Raw genomic sequence first — 24,285 nt, forward strand, 5'->3', positions numbered from 1 at the left:
ATAGAAGCACATTAAAAAGGTTTAGAACAAGCTTCTGTGTCAATTAGCACTTGGATAGGTTCTACTTTTTCAGTTTCCCTGTTGATTTAATATACTAGATTATATTAACAGCACTCACTTGTAAACAGGGAAGATCTGAATCCTATTAATGGAGATATGCTGCCAAAATAATCAGCTTCATACTTAACAAGTTTCCAAGTATTTGGAAAAGCTGTGAAATGGGATTATAAGGTTAAGCTGTGTACATCTGGCTCATCACTATATAAATATTTCAGAAATTTGATCTTGTAGGCTGAAGAAACAGCTGTCTAATCATGACTCTTTTCCAGCTTATATGAACTTTAGTGAGGAGAGCAGTACACAAATGCTGACAAGAGATCATGATCAATTTACATAATGCACTTCTTATATTAAGCGTATAATTTTATCATATATCACCCTCATAAATGAAGACATAAGAAACATTTTAGGAAGGTTCTGTGGTATCACACTCATAGTGACAAAAGGGGTTGGGGGAGATGCCAAAATTTTTGAAATTCAGAGCAACCACCTGAAATACTAAATACTGCTTTTTTCTTACGCCATGGTATGTAATTTTAGTGCAATTGGGATGTTGTAAGTATAAATGTAGTGTAATATGGACCCGGAGAATAATTAATGAGAAGCAGGAGTTCGTGCATAAAGTGACAGTAAAAAGTTCAGCAGTCCCTCTAATTAATCGAAACCTTAATGAAGTCGAACATTAGTTGCTTTAACCAGATCCAGCATTATATAACTATGCTGACTCTTTGTCAAATATACACCAGTCCATTAAGCCTGATTTTATTTTTTCAAATTTTGTTCAAAAAGGTAATTGGGTTAAAAACGTACTGAATATAGCTCTTATCAAATTAACTTCAAATGTCCAACTTGAAAACATAGATTTTGAAACTATGGTCCAAAATGGCAGGTAAAGGTCAATGAATTGAGTTTCCAGTTATATTTCCTGGGAGCAGATGGGTGCAATGAAACCTAATGATTGAATTTTAAATGCTTTCATGCACGTTTTATCTGTTTCCCAACATGTTGATTCTACCTTAATGCTCTAACAAGATAATAGGTTTATCACAATTAACCAACTGAAATGATATCTCCATTTTCCAATTATTCATATCATATTACCTGGGGATATTGAATCAGAGCTCCTTTCTTTCTCCCACTCCTAGTGCCTTTCCATTACTATCCCACACTTCCACCAAATAAAACCCAAACTATAATATCATTAAATAACAGATGTGTCTTGGAGATTTGATTTCTCTAGTTAAATGATGAGTATTTAAAATAAAGTTTACCTTCACTGAGCCTCAACGGAAAACTTCAAAAGAAAATAATTTTAAGGAATATGTTGACTAAGTTTCACTGTAAATTTCCTTTCCTTACATTATGAACTGATATGTTAGTCTATTTCTCTGACCTGCATAGGTATAAACATATAAAGAAGGTTTATTAGGAGGTAAAAATATTAAACTTTCTACTTTCAGGAGTGGCAGATGGAAGGTTTTATCTCTACTATATCTCAGTAGTGCATACTCTTGCCCGGACAACAGGAAGAGGGAATCCTATGGAGAGGTTTACTTTATAGCTTTTATATAAGAGAAAAATCAACATTTTACCTCTTAAAATATATACTCAAGTCTAGATTAAAGGAAATCCAAGAAGCTTTTATTTTAATAATCAAAAGTTTCTTGTCTATTAAATGCATTCTAATAATGCTAAACCTAATACTATTCAATCCAATCCATTTCAGAACCATCCCACCACTATATAGGTCCAGCATATAAAATCAGCTACATGAATCTCGGGTCCAAATGAAGAAATAGGTAAAGATAAAACTGGTGATAAACACCACCATGGTCTCATCAACATATATATCCAAATGTTTAAAAAATACTTACATTAGATATAAATATACAAGGTTCTTAATGTATCTCTGTAAAAATATATTTTCAAATGGATATCACAGAAAAGAGACCAGATGGCAAGGATAAGGAGAAACTAATTAGAACAAGTTAAAACAAAACGCAAATAATTCCTTTCCTTTGCTTCCCTTCAATTATGTGTTTTGAGACTTTTCAAATAAGCAATTTTTTAAAGTTTTTAAATAATGAAATATGTTTTTAGATTATATGGTTTTATGTGAAGACTAACATAAATGAATGAAAACGTGTATTTGCAAAACATTCACATTTTTTGCGAACATTGTTTGGAAGTCATATTTCCAGTAGATTTCTAAACTGTATTTGTTAAAAGAAAGCATGTATGACAGTTCAAGAAGGAGCACATTCAGAGAAATGAGTAAAATTCGGCAGATTATGGACTCTTACAGGCCCAGCTTCTGATCGACTGTCTGAGAGAATATCTGCTCCCAGTACTTAGGCCTCTTGGACGACATGAAACCGAGACCTAGCTAAGCATCCCACCTGGCCAGAGCAGCACTGATTGCTATGTGCCTTCTTTCCCCAAATGCCAAATATTCCAGCGTAAATTTACAGAAGGGCTTGAACTATAATGTTTAGATAATTGTGGATATAAATGTCCCCTTTGCGAACTTATTATTTGTGATCTTATCTTACGTAATATTTAACACTATCAGTTTAATCTTTCAGAAAGTCTTTCTCTGCTTTATGAATGTTAACTGACAGTGAATCCTAAACTTCTTAAATTTATATTCTATGCTCTTTTTTAGTATTTTTTCCTTCATTTTGTATCCCAGCCTCTCTGGCAAATGGGGACAATTAAATTTTTAATACAGTTTGAAAGCTTATTCTCCTTGAAGCTTTTATTCTATCAAAGCTCTGTCTTGTTAGATATGGATTTTGCAATTAAAATTTAAAATTCAAATAAATAGTAATTAAGTCACGGAATAGCTTAAAAGTAGTAAATTATTTCAGTTAAGAGCTTTTTAAATTATTTCATTATTTATTAATTGAATGAATGATTAGGAGTGGAACAACTCTGCAGGTCGTAGATTATTTTAAATAACAACATTGAAATGGGCAACACACTGTTTATATGAATGTTTTCTTATGTTTCCTCAATATGTGCATGAAAATTCCATACCACCTACACAAGATAAATTCTGAAATTTTAAGAAAAACTTTGTAAGTTTGTTTATTATTATTACCTGCATTTGCTAATCGCCCATGGTGATTTTCTTTTCCCATTATCAGATGGCAAATTGTTGGTACCAAAGTGATTAAATCATAAAATTATACATCAACAAATACAAATAAATGTAATCCTAAAATTATTATTTATGATTTATCTATAATTTCATTTCATTAGAAAAATCATATGGAAAGAAATTATTTACATTTTATGGAGAGTCTTCATTAATATAAATATCTTAAATGTAATTAATCTATAGAAAAAGGATCACATTAGTTTCTTAATAATTTACTAGAGCTTTGTGATCTTTAAAGGTTTAACAAACATACGTAACATCTGAATTGCCTAGTTTCAATACTTTATAAACTATACCAACAAATGGGACAAAAGAGGGGAGATATGCTCTTACCAACACTATTTTCTCTTGCCATACTGTATATATATTTATGCACTTAAATACATGTGTGTGTATATATATATAAACAAATTCTGTGAAAGCTTGACATTCATAATTTGAACCTTGTTCACCTGTTTTTTTCCATGAACTTGTAATATTATCAATAGAGTTGTATAGGAATTTTCTTTGTAGTTATTAAAAAGGTAACAACTATAAATAAAAATTATCAAAATATGCCACCTTCAAATAAATTATTTACCAGCAAGTCATTATTTCAGTATGTTTATATAAATAATAACTTAGACTTTGTCCTTAGTAATTTCTAGGTTTGAATCCAAGCTACAGCTCATATCTGAACACTGATCAGATCCAATTACAAAGAATTCATATACTTTTAAGTGCCTACTATGTACTAGAAACAGTGCAGGATTCTCTCAACTATAGTGACAAACAAGATGGATGTGGTTCCTGTCCTCAAATGTTCTGCTACCTAGACCTCTTTGTGACAAATTACCTTTACTAATAAAGAGTTACAACCCTGATCTATAGGTTTAAAACTGTTCATATTTAATAACATTCACTAATTTGTGAGTACATCAATTAGATCTTGGTTAAAAATGGAGTTTACACACCACAACCAAAAGAAGGAATGAATAGAAATTGATAGAGTGTTCAGTCTCCTTAGCCATCCAGTCTCAATATCTGTATTATGGCTCTTTAAAATTCTTATGCATTAAGTAGCTTTAGGATCAAGCATAGAATAAAAATACTTCCATTGATTTCTGCTGATTAGATATTATTTCACAGTTGAAAAGACTGCACTTTTCTTTTCACCTGCTGGTCTAAGTCCTGCTCTCTCAACACTGCCAATGGGCTTACTACCATCTAATTCAAACTTAACCAGGCAACAGAGGAGCACGTTGGAAAATATTATCCGCTCCTTTGCTGAAACGTTACATGTCAACTTTTCGCCTAAGGAAAAATTTAATGGCTGACTTGTGGATCTTCATTTCTAGAGATTTACTATGGAAACACTGACATAACCTTTAACCAGAGCAAACAGAGCCACTCTAATAAGCAGGTGACACCAAACCTAAAAATGCACGAGGAACAGAAAGATCCTGGCAGGAATTAATCTGCCATTTTCACACATCTGCCCAAAGGAGGTATTGTAATTGCAAAAATTTACTCTAAGACTGCTGAGACTCATAGTAATTATGTTTCTTTTTTTTTTTTTAATAGAAATAGCCACAGGTGGTAACAAATTGGGTTTTGAGATGGGGAACTGGGCATGCATTCTAACCCAAATTACTATGTAATTGTCTTGATTATAAAAAAAATCGTGGAACACCTATTGCTCAAAATAAAAAAAAAAAGTCTCCTTAAATGTATTCCTTCTTTTAGTTTTTCTCCACTTAGGGAGATTGCTTCATTTGTTGGTTTTGGCACATCTGACATTAGGGCTACACTATAGAATAGGCTTTTGCCAATAACCCTTACAAATTCCTGTGAGTGGGATTTGTTTAATAGGATAGTTCTCTTATTTCCTGCCTTATTATCATCTAGGCATAAATAGTAGCTTTCCTAGAATGTCAGGATTTGGAAATTTAGCTAATAATTACTACTATGCTGCATCTGCCAACACTAGAAGTGCAAGGCTATTGACTTTTTTTCAGTCTATGCATTGTATTAAAAAGTTTGCTATTTTCCATATGTATACATCTGCCGCAATGATCCTCCATTTTACCCCACACTTAAGTCCATGCATTAGCACCAACACACTTTCATTGTTTTTTATAATTACAAACTCACGACAGGCAAACGATGCTGAGTAAGAGTCAATGTGTTTCACTAAACTTTTTTTTAATCAGGAAATTCTGATTTAATCAACCAAGAATAAAATAAGAGACTAAGCATTGGTTTAAAACTAAGGAGAAAAAATCATTAAGGCAACAGGAGGTTCCACAAAGCTTAAAATAAGAAGAAAAAAATAATCAAGTGTCTTGCCTTGAACCTATGTAAAGACAAGTTTGTATGTAACCTTTAATTCTATCTTAATGATACTGATAATAAAGATAATTGATTTCTCTTTTGTTTTGCATGATTTGTAACTCCTCTTATTCACATTCTTAATGCAAATAAGTTGATTTGGGATAAACTATTTTAAAATAGATGCAAAAGCAAAATCTAAAGCAAGAATTTTGTCCCCCAAGAAGACACTACAATAGAATTCATCAATATTTACACAATATTCTGCTTTTCACTGACAGAACGATAGACATCAAAGCAAGTTATTTTTCAAGTTGTTCAGAAAGCTTTCATGACAAATATTTACAAAAAGATGCATCATTAAGCAATTATTAGATTTTAGCTGGAAAATATCCCTTTTTGAAACTAATTCTTTCTTTTTCCAAAATACTAAGTGATAACACTTTCTCTTAGTACATTTTGCTAAGATTTTAAGCTTATTATTTCTCAAACATTCTAATTTCTTTCTGTCATCTCATCTACTGAAATGGGGACATGAGTAAAAAGCGAATATTGGCCACTTTACACTGTGGGGAGATAATCCTTCTCAGGGTAATCATGGGTGAATTACTTTTAAAATGTCAGTTCTGCTTATGCAATTGCTCTGGTGAAATAGCAAAAAATCCACTGAATATTCAGTCATAAAATAATCTCAGTATACTCTGATAAAATACGCTGTGTGAAAAGTAAAATGAACAGCTTTGAGCAAAGGTATTTATATTGCAGTCTGTGAATAGAAAAGGAATATTCTATCTTAGCAGTAAAAACTATAGTTTTAGGTTTCGAAACTGATGAAAGTGTTTGTACCACAAATAAATAAAAATTTAAGATAGTCTATAATTGGCTTATAAAAATAAGAGGTATTTAGACCCCTGTGACCATTTTTGCCTACATTAAAATACTTTTTGCATTTCTACTTTATAAAATTAAGCTATTGGAATTGAGAGGATATACTTGTATATTTCAATTTGAGTTTTATTGAATTGGAGCACATGAAAATTCTAGGTATAAGTATAATCCCATCATTGCTTAGCAATGATTATTAAGGATTCAGGTAGAATTACCATAAAGAAGTATACCAATTGATGTCTTGTGCTTAAATTACATTTTTTAAAATTTATCACCAAAAGAAGCTGAAGAAAATATATCTAAAGCACTGTAGTTGTTGGAAAGAAATTAGTTATTTAGCCACATTGTAAATTAAATCTGTTATTTAAACATACATATGCTACCAAATAGCATTAGAACCTTTCTGAATATAAAGGCATTATCTACATTATGTATTAATATAATTTACAAACATGTACCAATTGTCTCTTAAAAACAGTGTATATCTACAGAACAATTCTGAATGTATAGCTTTGAAAACTTGAAATAGAGTTTTAATGCTCTTGCTTTCAAATTTCACAAAGGCTGCTTTTAGCTGATAAAGAGAGTAAACAAGAAATTGTCCTTTATATGCTCCCTTTAATGTGTTCCACTAATTAAAAATCAATCAAAAACATTACAAGTTTAAAAAATAATAAATATTGTTCCAGAACCAAACAGAAGCTTGTACGATTGTATTTATCTTTACCTTGTCCATTTTTCATCCAATATGGTTCATGACTATATTATTGAATAGAAACATGAAGAAAATAACACAGGTCTTTAAATTTTTCAAAATGACTGAAACAAAATGCATTTCTAATACCATTAAATTATTTTAATATATTCCATTCCTCTAATCAGCCCAAAGTCTATTTATGTAGATTAGTTACATCTAAAGTCTCATTTATCCAACCTGTATTTATCCTTTGATCACAAAGCTTGTTAACTTAAATGGTCTTTTATTGTTATGATTCGTTTTCCCATAATTATGCTGTTTAACTGCCTTATTTTTTGAATAAATATATGCAAACGTGCCAATCATCTTCAGCACAGTTATGCTAGATGCTCAATGAACTGTATGAGCCATTTCACCACAATAAAACTGCCTGGAATAGATCCAGGGCAAGGCCTACAAATACCAGTAATCAGGATGTCACTAGGACCAGAGCAGATAAATAGAAGCACGTCACATGTATATCAATAGATTCTCTCAGACGCTGTCTGAAACCAATTTCACAATCTATCAGTGGAAGAACTTGGTGCACACAAGGGAAAGATGCCACCCACACAGCCACAATTTTGTATCTGTATTTTGTTATGAATCTTTTTTTTTTGGCTTTCCCTTAAAAATATTGAACTCATACTTCTGCAGTAGCAAGAAAGCACAAGCAAGCTTCTGCTTAGTCACAGCAGGAAATGTTGATGTCATTAAGGACTTCTTTATTGCAGATAATTTATTTCAGCAGACCAAAGGATAGCAATATATCACTGTCAAAGCTGGTGGTGAAAGCTATGACTAACTGTAAAATACTGTGTGCCATTGAAGGAAATTCCTGTCAACGTCTCCTTTACTAAAATAGGTTGACAATAGATTAGTGTAGGTCTGATGAACTTTAAAAGTGTTTTGTAGGTGGGTGGCAGAAGTCATTCTATCTTCAAATTGATACTTCAAAATGAAGTTTATACTTTTCTCTAACAAATATACAGTCATTGGTTGAAGGAATTCAGGACAAAAAAAAAAACAACCTTCCTAAAATATGACTTTAAGACAAGGCCCTGTGGGATTTATTAAACAGAAGTATCACTGAAGGGAATACATTCTGCAGCAATGACTAATATCATAATTAGCAGGTGCATTTGTAAGAATTTACCCACTATTGAGTGTATTGCAAGACTTCTCAGCGTAAGGGAGTTAAGTTTTACTTCCTAACTGGCATGAGCCCAGTTCCAGTGGCCTCATCTTCCTCCTGTTGTTTCATCATCAGGCTCACAGCATATAATCTCACAAAGTCTCTAGCTATCCTATCATCCTCCCAAAAGAACCAGAAAAAGATGAGATTTTTTTTTCTCTTAATCTGCATAAACTCCAACCTATTGTCTACTGAAGGCCAACTGTTCCTTAACTTTTTCTCTGTTCTAGAATGACCAGTTCTACTCTAAGGAACTTCAAAATGTTTGAAGTTTTAAAACAGTAAAGTCATCAAGTTTTAACATATTTTCAGAGAAATATAAAGGATTGAGTCCATCCTTAAAAAAAGGAGAATTGCCTTTGAATTAAAAAAGTATAAAAATGGGCAAATATTTGTGCTTAAGTATACATGTATTATACTGAAAATATAAAGACATATGTACATGTATACATATAATTTAATTTTGCCAAGAAGTTTTATTGTTCACATTTTCATAAATATAAGCAGAACCAACCTTCACTGCAATAAATGCACGTAAACCTTTATTAACCTTAAAAAACATAAAATATTTTCTTAATTTACAACTTTTATTTTATAGATATATTTCTATTGCATTATACTACATAAGCAGAAATACAGCAAAAAATTTGAAACCTAACAATGATAGTGAAACATGATAATGTATAAATGTTACATTGTTAAATAGTATTAAGTATTTATCTAGAGATTGTGAAAGTTTTTTTCATTTAAAATATGTATATTTCTTAGTCCTTTAATAGAGATAATATTTGGGATTATTTTAAGAATAATTAATTTATTTTAACCTCATATATAAATACATATCTATGTACTGTAAAAAAGTGAATAATACATATTACAACATCAACTTTATAGAGAAAAGTTTCTGGAAAATATACTATTTTAATTTTTTGTATTTTAGATTACTTTTTGGCCTGGCTTGATCAGTATAGTCACAGGCGATAGATGTTTTAGAACATGTAATATTTTTTTTGACTAAAAAATATGTTGAAGCAGTTGAGATAGAAATTTTAGGGCATACTTTTCTATGATTTGATATTTTTCACAATCACACACAGCCTTAAAAAACGTGAAGATGCAGAGAATAAAATTCCAAAATCCTCCATGTAGACTTTACATGAAATTTATTGAAATTATAAAACTCACTCATAGAACTCAAGTAAAACTATAGAATTCACTCATAGAACTCAAGGAAAATTATAGAATTCACTCATAGAACTCAAGGAAAATTGTAGAACTCAAGTAAAATAAAAAATTATCTTACTCTTACATTTTTAAAAGACTGATGAATTATCATGTCAGAGTAAGGATGATAAAGTATCACCTATATGGTCCTTGGGAAATTCTATTGAAAAATAAAAACTAATAGATAAAGAAGTTATTACTGTATGAGTAGTTATATCAACTAATATTAAAAATAAGATTTTCAGGTTTCTAGTTCATATAGTTAAAATTATACTTTTTGTGTTTTCATTTATTGTAAAATAGAGAATGCACACAGATTTACATCGGGGTTGAGATTTTCATGAGCGTACACAAAACTAAGGATGAAAGTAACAATATGTTAAGAATGATGATAATAATTTGGATTTTAAACTCTTTTCCAAGGAAACTCAAAACACCTCAATGACTGACTATCTTCTTAAGTTTATTTGTACTACTTTTAATACGTGGTAAAACACACAAAAAAGTTTTATGACTGTGCACTTACGTTAATTTAAAGAAGAAATTAATCTTTCTACCTTTTAAAAACCTTTAATAAAAAGACAGGTGGACAAGACACTCCCTTTCTACTCCGCCCACCGTACGTCTATAAATAGAGACGTAGATAAAATTTACGGAAACGAATGCAGGTAACGTGTCAAACGGTGCTGTCATAGAATAACATTGCAGAAAAATATCTGCAAAATTATAAACGAAGAAAGAAACTGTTCACATACTTTGTGTTTGTTCCTGAAAGCACTAACATACTAGAGTGTGAAGTTTTGAAGACCGTGATCTTTGGAGCTCGTCTGAGTCTCTATCGTCAAGACTCTTGTACTAGAGAAGTGGAAATAAAGGCCAACAGGGCATAACGTTTCCAGTAGAGACATACTTTTTCTTTCACCTTTTCATTTTAAAATACTGAGTTTAATGTCTATACTCTGATACTTTAGCCTTCTATGCATCAGTCTTACTTTTATACATTTTGGATTAACTGTTAGTGTTTACCATATGTTTAACTCCCTTTTATTGAAAAGGCCATGCACATACATCAAAAGGATTTTCTCTTCCAGCATAAAGAGTTTAAAGTGAATCCTAATGTGAATCTTTTAAAATTGAACTGTAAAACACTGTGAAAGAACGCATTTCTTTAAAAATTTATTTTAGTACATCTTATCTGCTGGCTCAATATATTTTCTTCTATGACAGAATATTAAAATGACTTGTGACAGTGCCACAAAAAAATCTAAAAACACAGATGTTCAATCAAAACTGGAAATTCTTCCACCAGTGAGAAGTCCCCAGACTCCTCGCCTCTTCTCAGTCAGGCTACGTTGAAAACACCTGTTAAGAAGTTACCCTGAGACTTAACAAATAATTCTCGAGAAGCCACGATTAGCAGTTACTCATGACAACTAGTAGTGATCTCTACTTGATTTTAGATTCTCACATTAACATATGAAACAATTCACATGGAAATTGCTCTTATGAAAACTGCTTTTATAAATTTTTATAACAATCTATTTGCCTTACCTCCCACAAAAGCTGCTCCTATTTTTCAAAATCAGTTTCACAGCTTTAAAATGAATAAAATATTTTATTATAACAATGCTGCGTTATGATTCACACTACTGACGATGTGTTAATCACTAGTCTATTGTTTAAAAACTTCATAGACTGACTTTACTTCTGCTAAGGAACTTGAAGAAGACCTGAAATAAAATCTCTTCTCACAAACCACTGTTTCTACATGATTGTTCTGTATCCATATTCAGTAGAAATACTCTTATGCCCCAAGAACCTCCAGATCTTTACCTTAAAATTTTAGACGCTGTGACCCACACAAAATCTTTTGATACTTAAACAATTCTTAATTTAAACTGAAATATGAGTCTTATAAATCCTGAAGTTTCTAAATTTCATATCAACAATCTTTCCCAGTGTATCTCAAAACAATGATGAAATTCTTTTCATTCCATCAATAGAAATATGCTGTGCACCTTTTAAATAGCATGGAAGATGCTGGACTATCAAGGTGAACCAGACCTAGGAGCTGCTGGTCGAAGTGTACTCTGTGGATTATAATACTTCCTTCAGAAATACACGTGAGATTAATAGTATTTCCTAAACAGGCTGTGTTAAATACACACAGTAATAAACGCACTTGAAACAAGATTATGGGATACCTACACATTTTAATTTAAGCATGTCACTTCAACACAAAGTGTTTGCAGCATACATAAAATGAAAGGAAAAAAGAAGGTCACTGCAGTTAATTTACCGGGTACTCCATAACAGGTATTGAGAAAAACCTGGTACATTTAAAAGGAAATTAACATATTAGGAATTTACAAAGTACCCCTCATAGGATTGCAGAAACTCAATTAAAAAAAAAAAAGAGCCTGCTTTAACAGTTTATACTGAGGCTATTTCCAGGGTAGGAGCAATATGGGAAATTGAGCCATTTTGGAAAAAAATTCAGGAACTTTAACTTTTTCTGTGTCTTTATAGCATGGATTAAGATTGTAGAAGAAAAGAGAATAACAGGTAGTTTGTCCTTTGTTTTTTGTCTAAACTATTTCTCTCTCTCTCTTTCTTCCTGGGTGAGTGTGCGTGATTTGCTTTAGCTCAAATTTTACTGCTAATGAGAGGAATCACCATCACCATCATCATCATCATTCCCTGAGCAATGACCAGCTTCAAGAACAGATGGTGTAAAAACAGTATATGCACCCCTGTCCCTCAAAGCCTTCTGGATACTTCCATCCAAAATTGTTCCTCACTAAACTGACTAAGGAATCAGGCTTACTGAGAATTCTACTGCACCAACTTCATTTTTACTGGATCCTGAATAAGAATTCAACTCATAGCACTTGAAGTGGAAGATTAAGCATTAACCCTCTGTGATACTATTTAATTGTCAATGGTATAAAATATAAGAAAGGTGCATAACATGCGTATTTATAAAATGCCTGCAAAAGATCTATTAATACATATTTTCACGTATTTCCCTCTAAAGAGACTGATTATCATAAATACCAGTTTTACGAGTCACAGAAAGGCTTCCATGGAAACCACAATTTTTCTAAGGGAGGAATTTCTTGTTCAGTTTTATATAGACATCAAACAAAATCCTGATTACTGGTATAGAGTCAACACTGTAAAAAGTGGTGTTTAATACAACAGTTGATACTTTAATATTCAGTAGCACCAAGTACAAGAGTCTGGTTTACCAGGACATATACTATCATATGAAAATATGTTTTGCTAAGTTTTAGTATTTGTTACACTTATGTTAGAAAGGATAAGATAAGATTATGAAATTTTACTACTCCATTTTAATAATAAAAACCTTACCAAGTCTAGTGTCATTAAAAGGTATTTGCTTTTCCAAGCATAAAATTATGAACAAATTATTTTCATCTGCCCCAAACTAATCTTCCTCCCGAAGTGTCACTTTTAGTTAAACTTAATTTTCAATTTCAAGTACTGCTCATCCAGAGTAATTTGTAGCAACATGAATTCATAATAAACAAGAATTAAGTTTTCCTGTGACACAACTCAGCAGTGGATTAAAGAAACGAGGCAGTGACTAGGCACAATATGGTCACTTGCAGTCGTTAGAATCTATGCCCATGCTGGGTCAGTTGGTTTTTCTCATATATCAATAACTTTGAAATATACTATCTAATATATATTAAATATCACTTAGATATACTAAAAATATGCAGTATGCAAACTAAATGCATCCTGGAATTCTTTCCGGCACAAATGCCTTTAGTGCAACTTTGCCTCCTGTTTTCAACAGCACAAAATGAGCGTGTGACCCTCTGGTGTTCTCTGTTCATTCTTCAATGACTCCAAGAAACAGATCAGGAAAACCACAGGACAAAATGAATATAAGCTTTTCATAGACAGTTACTAGTCATTATCCAGAGCCTACATTTATTCAAACTTTTGAAAGATCTTCAGAGCACAATTCACATTTCCAAAGCTTAAGCCACACTAATGCATTATGCTGCAATTCCAGCTGAAGAATAAATGAGATTCATGTCTTTTAAAACACTTCTTAAATATAAAGCTGACTTTTTTGAGTGGTGAAAACTTCGTTCAAATTGATTCAGGCTCTGGAGTTCTGACTGGTTGCTATGTTGTACTTCAAGTAGTTAATTTCTCAATATTTGGGTATACATTTTTTCATTTTTGGCATCAGGGTTTTCTAAATGGAATTAAAAACTTTGAGTGAATTAACCGAACAAATTTTTTTTCCACTCTGGATAGCCTTTGTTATGGAAGGAAATGCAGACCCACAAATAAAAATGAAGTAAAATAAACTATGAATACTGAACATTGCTAACATTTTTAAACCTATAAAAATAAACTTTAAAAATGCAACAAAAGTAAGACATTTACATCTTGTAGATTTTGTACTATTTATATGGGAGGGGTTATGTATAGAATATGTGGTACACTCATTGGCAAACTGTAAACCATTTGCATTAAAAAAAATTTTCCCCTCTCACTGCTGTTGGTCCTGTGGCTTGTCCTGTTCCAAAGGTTTCAGGACAGCTCCCAAACCAGCAATAAAGTGAAGTCTCAGTTATGCTAAAAGTCTCCTACCTGAATTATGGACATCCGAGTAGCGGGGGTCTCGCTCGCATTAGTCCCTTGTCCAGTGAAGCTAGTGTGGCAGCCCGCGTGCCCCTGAGGGACAGTCAGGTTGTTGGAGGCCGGTTTGAGATACATCACCTCCGACCGGGGCGAGCTGAGGGGCAGGCGGGTCTGGTAGTCGAAGTACATGGGGGAGGTGGCCAGGGAGGGGCTGCTCACCACGTTCATGACGTTCATGGCGTTCCTCTCTTCCACCTCGCTCTGCACCAGCATGATATCATTTTTGTTGATCTTCTTCTTCTTGCCCTTGCCCCCACCCAGCTGAGGGTGGCTATACTCCGCGATGCGGCAGTTGTAGGTGCGGATCTCCTTGTTCTCGCGCTTGCACTTGACGGCGATGGTGATCATGGCCGCTAGGAGGATGATGGAGATAGTGCTCAGAGTCACGATGAGCGGCAGCGACATGTCCCAGTGGTGCTGCTCGCCATTCACCCGGGGAACCCCCTCGGGCAAGGAGCCGCTCACCGAGCGGATGATGAGCTTGGCCACCGCGGACAGGGTGGGCTTGCCATGGTCAGTCACCTTCACTACCAGCTCCACTACAGGCGTCACGTCCTCCCAGAAGGGGTGCAGGGTGCGGATCTCGCCGCTGGATGGATCGATTTCAAACAGGTGGTCGTCGTTTCCGTCTACGATCTCATAGGTGAGGCGCCCGCTCTCGCCGAAGTCGCTATCTAGGGCGCGCACGGTGCTTACCAGGTAGCCCAAGCCAGCATTGCGCGGTACCTGAAGTTCAGCCGTATCGTTCTGCAGAGTGGGCAGCACGATCACCGGAGCGTTGTCATTCACGTCTAGCACTGTCACCCTCACAGTGGCATTGCTCTCCAAGTGCGCGGGCGCCCCGGAGTCCTTAGCAAGCACCTTGAACTCAAAAGCCTTGGTCTGCTCGTAGTTAAAGGAGCGCAGGGCGTAGATGGCCCCGTTGGTGGGGTTCACAGACACATAGGTGTAGATGGACACGTCGCCGATGTGCGAGGGCAGGATAGAGTAGGACACTGTGCCGTTTTGGCCCAGATCGGGGTCCTGGGCGAGCACCGAGCCCAGGTACTCTCCTGGGATGTTGTTCTCGTGCACCTGCAGCACGTAGAGTCCCTTGGTGAAACGAGGCGGGTTGTCGTTCTCGTCCAGAATCTTGACGGCGAACGATTTGGTGGAGTTGAGTGGAGGTGAGCCCCCGTCTCGCGCCACGATTGTCACGTTGTACTCATCCTGTGTCTCGCGGTCCAGCGGGCGGTCAGTCACGACCGTGTAGAAGTTGTCGTAGTTCTCCTCAAGCTTGAAGGGCACAGAGCCTCCTGATCCGCCCAGACCGCCGCCGCCCGTGCCCCCTCCGCCCAGGACCCGGCACTGCAGCTGCCCGTTCTTGCCGGAGTCGCGGTCAGTGACCCGCACCAGGGCGATGACGGTACCGGGCGGGGCGGCCTCGCTCAGCGCCCCCTGGCGCACGGAGACGAAACCGATGGACGGCGCGTTATCGTTGCGGTCGATGAGCTTGACAGTGACCTTGCAGTGGGCTGGGATGGGGTTGGGTCCTAGGTCTCGGGCCTGCACATCGATCTCCAGCATCCCATTCTCCTCATAGTCCAGATTGCCCTTGACACGGATCAGGCCTGTCTTGGGGTCGATGGAGAAGAGCTCCCGCACGCGGTCGGGCACATAGCTGCTGAAAGAGTAGAGCACTTCGCCATTGGGACCCTCGTCGGCGTCGGTGGCGTTCAAATCAATGACCACGGTGCCCAGCGGGGCGTTCTCGGGCAGCTCCACCAGGTAGGAGGGCGCCTCGAAGACCGGGCTGTTGTCGTTGGAGTCAATCACCTTCACGTTGATCTGCACGGTGGCCGAGCGCGGCGGCTCGCCGCCATCCAGGGCCGTCAGCACGAGCGTGTGATGGTTCTGCTGCTCGCGGTCCAGCGCCTTCTGGATAACCAGCTCTGGGAACTTAGTGCCGTCGCCGCGGGACTTGACGTCCAGCGCGAAGAGGCCGTGGTCGTCGCGCGTGAGCAGATAGGTACGGAGCCCGTTCTCGCCGGCGTCGGGGTCATGAGCACTGGTGAGAGGGAAGCGGGTGCCAGGAGCCGCGTTTTCCGAGATGTCCATCTCAATCTGGTCTGAGGGGAAGGATGGTGCATTGTCGTTAATGTCCTGGATCTCCACCTTGATCATGCAGATCTCCTTGTCGTTGGCGAACACCTCGAGGGACAGCTGGCACTTGGCGTTGTGGCGGCACAGGGACTCGCGGTCGATGCGCTGCTTGGTGTAGAGGAGCCCGCTGTCGGCGTCCACGTCCAGCAGGTGCGGCGCCGAGTTCTCCAGAACCCGGTAGCTACCCGACTTGCTGCGCCCGCCGCCGCCACTGCCGCCGCGCTCTGCGGGTGGAAGCCCTGGCTGCAGTCGAGCATCCTTGCCGATGTTGCCGATCACCGTGCCGGCCCCTTGCTCCTCCGGCACGGAGTAGTTTAGGTTTTTGAGCGTCAGGGCAGGGGCCCATAGGAGGAAACAGCAACAGATGGAAAGGTACATCCCAGACCAGTGGGGTGGGGACAAGAGCAGCCGGACTGGAGGGGCGAGCGGATGGGTGCGCGCCAGCCTGGAGCCCGGGCGCAGGGTGCGCGCGACGCGAGCTACAAGTCTGTGGGTCCTTCCTTCCCTCTGCTCCCGGGCTGCGGCACCGGGCGGTCTCTCCTTATTCCGCTCAAGTTCCCCGAACCTGTTGATCTACAGCATCCGCACTGGGCGAGAAGCAGCGGCGCAGCGGAGCCGCAGGGGCACGGAGCAAGGCGGCGGCTCCCTGCGGCTGGGGGCGAGCCCGGGGCTTTGTCTCTCCCGCCGGGACTTCGGGTGACTCAAACTTGAGCGATGAGGCCGGGGATAAGAAGGAAATCGCGTCTGGGAGGGATGATAATGAGCTAAAGAATCCGTGGGTTTTCTCCACTCCCGCTAGGGCGCTGCAAATCCACTCCCGCCGGTAGCCTCCCGAATACTCTTCACATTGGGTGGGGGAGGGAGCGGGGAGGTGTGTCTCCAGGCAGATCGGAAAGTGAAATCCTTACTTGTTTCTCGTCTCCTGTGATGAAATTGATGGGGATGAGGAGCAACGAAGAGAGAGTCAGATAGCTTTTGAAGCTTTCCCGGAGCCTTGTGAAATGTCTGCTCGCTTCGCGGGCTGGTCTGTTTTCAGGCAGTGTTTTGCTGCATTTAGAGATCTAATCTCGCATTGCTGGCTGAGGCAGCGGCGGCGGCGGACTGCATCTCCCAGCCAAGCGTATTTTTTTTTTCTCTCCTTTCCGAGCAGCCAAAGGGAGGGGAGGAAATGCAGCGCAAAGAACTAGTGTCCCGATTTGTAGTTTCCTCCCTCCGCCAGGCTCCTCCCTCTCTTCCTCGGAAAAGGCTCTCCCCCGAAGTCAAGAAAGCTACAGCCGGATCAGCGTTTGTGGTGTGTCTACCGGGAGGGGGGAAATGTATAGCTAGATCTCCGCCTCTGCTCGTAGAACACACACTCTGTGAATTCTCTACGCCAAGCCGCCGCTACCATCCCATTCTCTCCCCGAAAGCAGAGACTTTTCTCGATGCAGTTCAATTCCAGTTTGCTTTTCTTCCCGGGCGAAAGGAAATCAACAGGCAACTCATGGTTGGATGTGCAGATTTGAAGGGGGAGGGGGAGGCGGAATAAAAAGGAAGGGGGAGCCACCCTCCCAGTCCTCGCACACACACTCTCCCTGTCTCTCGCTAGAAGGGAAACAGTCTCTGCATTCACAGGGCTAGGCTGTCAAGTGCCTCTCTTTTCTTTCTATTCAGCATCTCCTTCCAATGGCCCTGCCTCCCAGTCCTCTTCATCTAGAAAGGAAAACCTTGGCGAGGAATAAAAGTGGTGAATATTTGAAGCGAATAAAGTGAGGGGTGTTTTTTTTTTTCCTTCAATTTTTTTTAAAGTAGGAGTGGGCTGGATAAAAGAAACACATCAAGGTTTGGCGCGATGCATTCTGCAGTCTCGCTCTCACAGTCTCTCTGGGCGACTCGGGGAGGGCAGGGGGCGAAGAGCTGCGGCCTCGGCGGTCCAGCTAGGGGCACCCACCTCGGGGAGCTACCTCCGAGGGGATGTTAGGCACAGGTCTGTCTACACGTTATTTCGGGTTCTCCAGGAGCCTCGGCATACGGGAATGACACATCCAGAAATGCAGGTGTTCCGATCTGCCCGATGAGTCAGAAGCAGCGGAACGAATCGTATTCACTCTCGCCTCATGGTCCTCCCTTCACAGACATTAGTTGCGGCTTCTTCCTAACGCTTTCTCTGACTCACTCTCTAGAAAGAAAAGCCAGATTCACGTTTTGGAGAAAAAGAAAAAGCAAGAGAAAGGGAGGGAGGGAAAGAGGAAGGTGAAGCTGAATCCAGTAGCACTTTACTCTACCTCTTTCTGCCGGAGTCCAAGGGTCTGGAAAACAAGGCGTCTGTTTTGCTAGGTGTATTTATTTATTTATTTTTTAAAAAACCTTTCCTTTTGGTTTAGGCGTGAGGAGCCCCCAAATCTTTCAGAGTCTTGGAAAACAAGGAAAAAAATCAGGATTCCGGGGACTGTTCACAGCTTAGCCCCGCATCACAGTTCACGATTTTCCTCTCAATGTTCTCTATTCACAAAGTCTAGCACCGGTGTGCCTAGTTAATTGTGCAGTCCGTTGTGGAATTTTTTTTTTTTTTCTCCTTTTCTGTCACGGGTTGTCTCTTTCAGTCTGCTGCTAGTCAGGATCAGCTCACAGCCTGCGAAAGACGTGCGGATTTCAAGGTAAATAAATCCATCTCCGCAAGCAAAACATCCGAGGAAATGAAAGGTGAAAATTCAATTCAACAGTTGGAGTAGCGTCTCCCCAGCCGCCCTCCGCCGCTGCCGCATCCGCCGGGCTCTCAGTCCCTGCTCTCTCCCCAGCGCCTCTTGCTGACTGACTCTATTCACCTCACGCCGCCGCTTAAACATTGATACTGATTCCCTGCCAGCCAATCGGCGTGAGGAACAAGGCCCTGCCTCTTCAGCCTGCACCCAATGGGAGAAGGAGAAGAAACTGGCGGGGGCGGAGCCAGAAGCCCCAGCGCTTCAGAGTCATTGATTAGATCAGTTAGATGGGAGACCAGCCGGGCTAGCTGAACTCAGCGCTCCGCTGTGGCGGTTGCGCCCAAAGCCTCGCCGCCGTGCTCCAGAGTCTTTAACTACTGGGAGGCGCTCCTCCGTCGTAATCCTCTGGAAAAAAGAGGATTAAAAGAAAAAAAAGTTTGACAGCGATTTAATTTATTTTTTGTCCGATGTACACAGGAACGGAATTGCAGCATGCTTGCAGAATAATTTAGCTGCAGTCTTCCTGATGGGTTCTGTACACACACACACACACACACACACACACACACACACACACACAGAGGCACCATACACAGCCGTGCCAAGGGAGGCGCAGATCTTCTGCTTGCGCTTGGACCCGTCTGATTGAGGTGCAGAGGGACGTGCGTATGTATGTATGTGTAGGCTGTGTGTGTGGGGGGGAGGGCTCGGGGAGGGGGGGGCGGTGTGTGATGTGTATTTCAGTGAGTGTGTGTGAATGCCAGGGCGCTCGCGCGCCCGCTTCTGCCCGCGCTCATGCAGACACACCGAGAGCAACAGCAATCAATACGTAACTTTCTTTATCCTCTGAGAAAAATCAGCTGTCCCCAGGCACCCATGCAAGGAAAGTCACTTGATTATGAAAGTGTTTCAGAAGAAAAGCAGAAGCCCAGTGAAAGAGCAGCCGGGTCTCCCCAGAGGAAAAGCGCCTCTCCGTTAAGGAGAAAGGCTCACTGTCAATTCAAGTTTTGTAGCTTGTTAAAACTCAAACCTGGCTAAGTAATACTTAGGGCTCTACCCCTTCCAGTGACCCGTATCTCAGCCCAGATTCAAGGTAAAACAGACATCCACCGACCCACACACGACAGTTTTGGTGTTTTGTTTACCTTGATCTTGCTATTAAAGTTTCATATGGCAATTTGAATTTTATCTCCTTAATACCGAGTAAGTGTTGATAACCATATTGCCAAAGCTCCTATGCGCAGAAGCTGAACCGAAAACGTGAAGGCAGATGATGAGAGATCTGTCAAGATTCATGTTTTGTAAGCAACACCACGACCACCACTACACACACACACAAGCGCGCGCACACACACATACACACACACACACAGAGGCTCTTGATTCATTTACCTCTCCAACTTCAGTTCCTAATCTCAGAGATTCTTTCTTCCCAAACTATTATCACAAACATCCACAAGCTGGGACTGGTTTGCTCGTGATCCAGCTGTCGTTCTGGGAAAGAGTTAAGAACAAAACAGACAACCGAAGTATTGAAATAGAAAAGGTGAGTGTTTTGATTGCTGGAGTATTGATAGCAATTCATAAATACTAAAGTTAAGTTGCCGTTTATAAATTGTGAATGACTAACGTATAAGTCTGTAACACGAATCATACAGGATTCAAAGGAAATCAAATCCAGACCAATTACAAGAAAGTTTTGATGATTGTTGGTGGGATAATTGCTTAAAGATTCAGGTAAAGGAGCTACGTATTTCCCGGAGGATTCAATGAGATAACCTATAGTCTGAATTTGCAGTCTCATCTGGATCCAAAATTCACCGCTCCCTTAAGAGACTATCTTTAACAGTTCAAAAGCTCAAAGAGGAGCTCTTTACAGCCAGACTTTCAAATCCTAAAATGTCTTTGTATTTTCTAAAGAGGTAGTTTGTCACGCATATATACCTTTGCTGAACAAGGGAGCCAGAGCTTTGCAGAAATCTGGGTTGTTAGTGCTGAGTGGGCGCCTAACCTCGCTGCCTTGGGAAACCTCACCTTGACACCTCTTTGAAGTTAGTACCCCAGTCCTAACACAGGTACCTTGGAAGCTGAGGCTGCGAGGCTTTAAAAGCAGCAGCTAACTTAATTAAAGAGTAGTGATTACACACTCATTTTTTAATCCTTGCCTTTGAAATACGACAAATCTATGGTTATTTTGCATTGCCTACTAATTCAAGGAAAGTTATAAAATGTCCTTACTTGAAGTTTATGATAAAGCAAAAACAAGAGAATGAGAAAATGCCAAGGAAAGGGTAATATGGTTTACTGATTAGCCCTAATAAGGCTGTTATGCACTGAGGGGAGGAACACAGTGTCTAAGAGAACAGTGATAGGAAAGGCATCTTCATAGACATCAATTTTCCCACCACCCCTCTGGAGTAAGTATGTCACACCTCCCCCTCGTGTGTAGAAAGAGAACCACCATGCTTCTGGTAAATACCACAGGAAGTCTGCCAAAAGGAGCAAAATAGAACTGTATCAGATATTTTATCCATATATTATTTAATTTGTAGTATGTATTGATTTCTGTTGTTAAAGATTGACACATACCAAAAGTAATTAATTTTCATCGTATGTCTTATCCCTATTTTATTTTTAAAGGAAATAGAATCAACTAATATTTCCAATTGTTTGGCTTCCCTTTAGCCAGACACAATTTTTTAAACTATAATCACTCCTACTTTTTAACCATCTTATAAGTTCTATATTTTTTCCACCAATATTCTTTTCTATTTAGCATATAGTTACTGAGGAATTTCTTTTTAACCATGCTTAAAATATTGAGCTCAATTTTTTAAAAAAATAGATGATATAAGTATGGTTAAATAGTTCAAAAATCCTGTTGGTTCTTATACCATGGTAGGCTACGAACATATGAGACCTAGTTGAGGAATCTAGAAGAGAGTAGTGTTGTACATAATTTAAGATATCTACAATCTCACATTTCTCAAGAAGAGACTGGTTGATAATCACTATTTATAATTACAAATGATAGTCTCAACCTTAAACAAGATTATATTATTCCTTTTTTATTATATAGATATTGAACATCCAAAGGTCTTCTGTGATTTAATCAAAATATATATGTGTGCACACTCATTGAGAAAAAGTACTTGGAAAGACTTATATAAACATAACGTTATTTAATTAATACAATGCTATGCTAGTCCAAGTGAGTTGTAAAATAAGTTGATCATTATGTTGGGATAGCTTCAACAGAGGAATATTAAGGTCTGTTTTTATAGACTGTAAAGACTGATTAATACTACCACATTAAATTAATAACTGAATTAGTATCATTATTATTAAGGAATAATCCTAAAGATGCTTTTTTTGTGAAATTTTATGCTATTTAAGTTACTTAATTTTGCCTCTGAGAAACTCTTTAAAATTCATATTTACTACAATATACAAAAACTACATTCAGAGTTCTGAATGTTTATTCATGCAGCTGTAATGGCAGCGTTTATACTAGTCTTCAAAAGCTTGTCCTACTTGCCGTATTCTTGAGTTCAATAAAGTACAGTGCTTAAGAGAAATTTTTGACACTGATATTTTCAACGCAATCAGTATTTATACAAATGAAAAATTCTCTCTCCACTATCTCCTTCTCTGTCATTTTTATCATTATTTCACTACCTGGTTTCATATATTTTTGTTAGCAGAGAATTTTCAAAAATAAATTTAACAACTATTTTAGATATAATGAGTATCAGAGGTTTCTATGTCCTATTTAAACCCTAAAAGGAATGATAGTATTTCATTTGCAGCTGGTTCTCCTAATTCCCACTGCGTTCACAGATATCTGTGGCTCACCTCTAACACACAGCTATTGGCCATTTGCTGACTTTTCATCAAAGCTTCACCCTTTAACATGGCAAATTCACACTACTAATAGGACCATCACTAAAACATACCTTTCTCCATTGTGATAAATATGAATTGTAATAAAGGAAATTACAATTTTCAAGCTCAGGGGAAATGTTTTATAATTTTAAAAGTTTTTAAGGACTCAATCTCTCCTACATAACAACAAAATAAGAAAAAGTGTGGGGCCAGCCTAGTGACGCAGCAGTTAAGTGCGCAGGTTCCACTTCCTCGGCCGGGGTTTGCTGGTTCGGATCCTGGGTGCTGACATGGCACCGCTTGGCAAGCTATGCTGTGGTAGGCATCCCACATATAAAGTAGAGGAAGATGGGCATGGATGTTAGCTCAGGGCCAGTCTTCTTCAGTAAAAAGAGGAGGATTGGCAGCAGTTAGCTCAGGGCTAATCTTCCTCAAACAAAAGAGAAAAAAGAAAAGAAAAAGTGCAAAATATTTCGATGAAGAAACAGCATTTTAAATTGAGCGTTAATTTTTTCTAATTTTTATTAAAATTATCAAATCTTGCTTTTGGAAAAATGTCAGGAAATAATATAAACTTTCTTCTAAATTGTATGTATGTTATGTTACTGTATGATAACATATACATCCATGTAATGTATGTGCTTTCCTCCCACACATAGGAAGTATGTTCCCAATGAACAGTGGAAAACAAAGTTACAGGATTAACCCCACAAAAATAAGCAAGTGCTATTAATTTGAAATTCACACATAAATGAAATGAATTTCCAACTGGTGTCCATGTATTTTACACATACTCCTAAGTATGTAAGTCAGAAGGAAATATCATAAATTAGTTACCAATGATCAACCTTTGAACAGTGACGTATGTTTCAGTATGTTTATTTTAAAGTATTGAGACAAATTAAAAGGTAATTTAAGATTTTTATATTTAATTTTAACAATTGAAGGTTATTTGGTGTGATTTAAATAAATTGTGCTGTGTGTAGAGTACCTGAGAGAGAGAGACCATATAGAAACAATAATTGTCAGATGAAAAAATGTATCTTACACTATATCTAATGTATTAATTAGCATACATTAAAAAAAGGTGAGTTGGATTACATTGTGCAAAATGTAATTCTGAGAAAAATTGTCTTGAGCTTCATAAATTCCAAATGACATATTTATGTCTTCTGCTGACTTACCCAGAAATAAAAGGGTTTAATTAATAATGAAACCTCAACTCTCCTGCCCCCATTAAGGAATTACATGCTAGCTCCCCCTTGTGGTCACTTTGACAATAAAGAGAGATTCAGGAATTTGTTTTGGAAAT

At 38.4% G+C, this 24,285-nt stretch overlaps 1 protein-coding gene across 2 annotated transcripts in view; it reads right to left on the reverse strand.

Annotated features, from left to right (window-relative positions):
* The window catches only part of PCDH17 (protocadherin 17), a 95,661-nt gene extending 76,498 nt beyond the window's left edge, over positions 1 to 19,163 (reverse strand). The window contains exons 1-2 of one of the 2 annotated variants that reach the window (XM_046665101.1): positions 18,672 to 19,163; positions 14,215 to 18,565 (exon numbers count right to left, since the gene is read on the reverse strand). In XM_046665101.1, the coding sequence (XP_046521057.1) occupies positions 14,215 to 16,785 (2,571 nt within the window). In that variant the 5' untranslated portion in view covers positions 16,786 to 18,565; positions 18,672 to 19,163. Of the gene's footprint in view, positions 1 to 14,214 lie in introns of both variants that reach the window. The other variant, XM_046665100.1, reaches the window with a different exon arrangement.
* Positions 19,164 to 24,285: the final 5,122 nt, after the last annotated feature.

Source organism: Equus quagga, chromosome 6, assembly GCF_021613505.1.
Source record: "Equus quagga isolate Etosha38 chromosome 6, UCLA_HA_Equagga_1.0, whole genome shotgun sequence".
NCBI classification, from domain to species: Eukaryota; Metazoa; Chordata; class Mammalia; order Perissodactyla; family Equidae; genus Equus; species Equus quagga.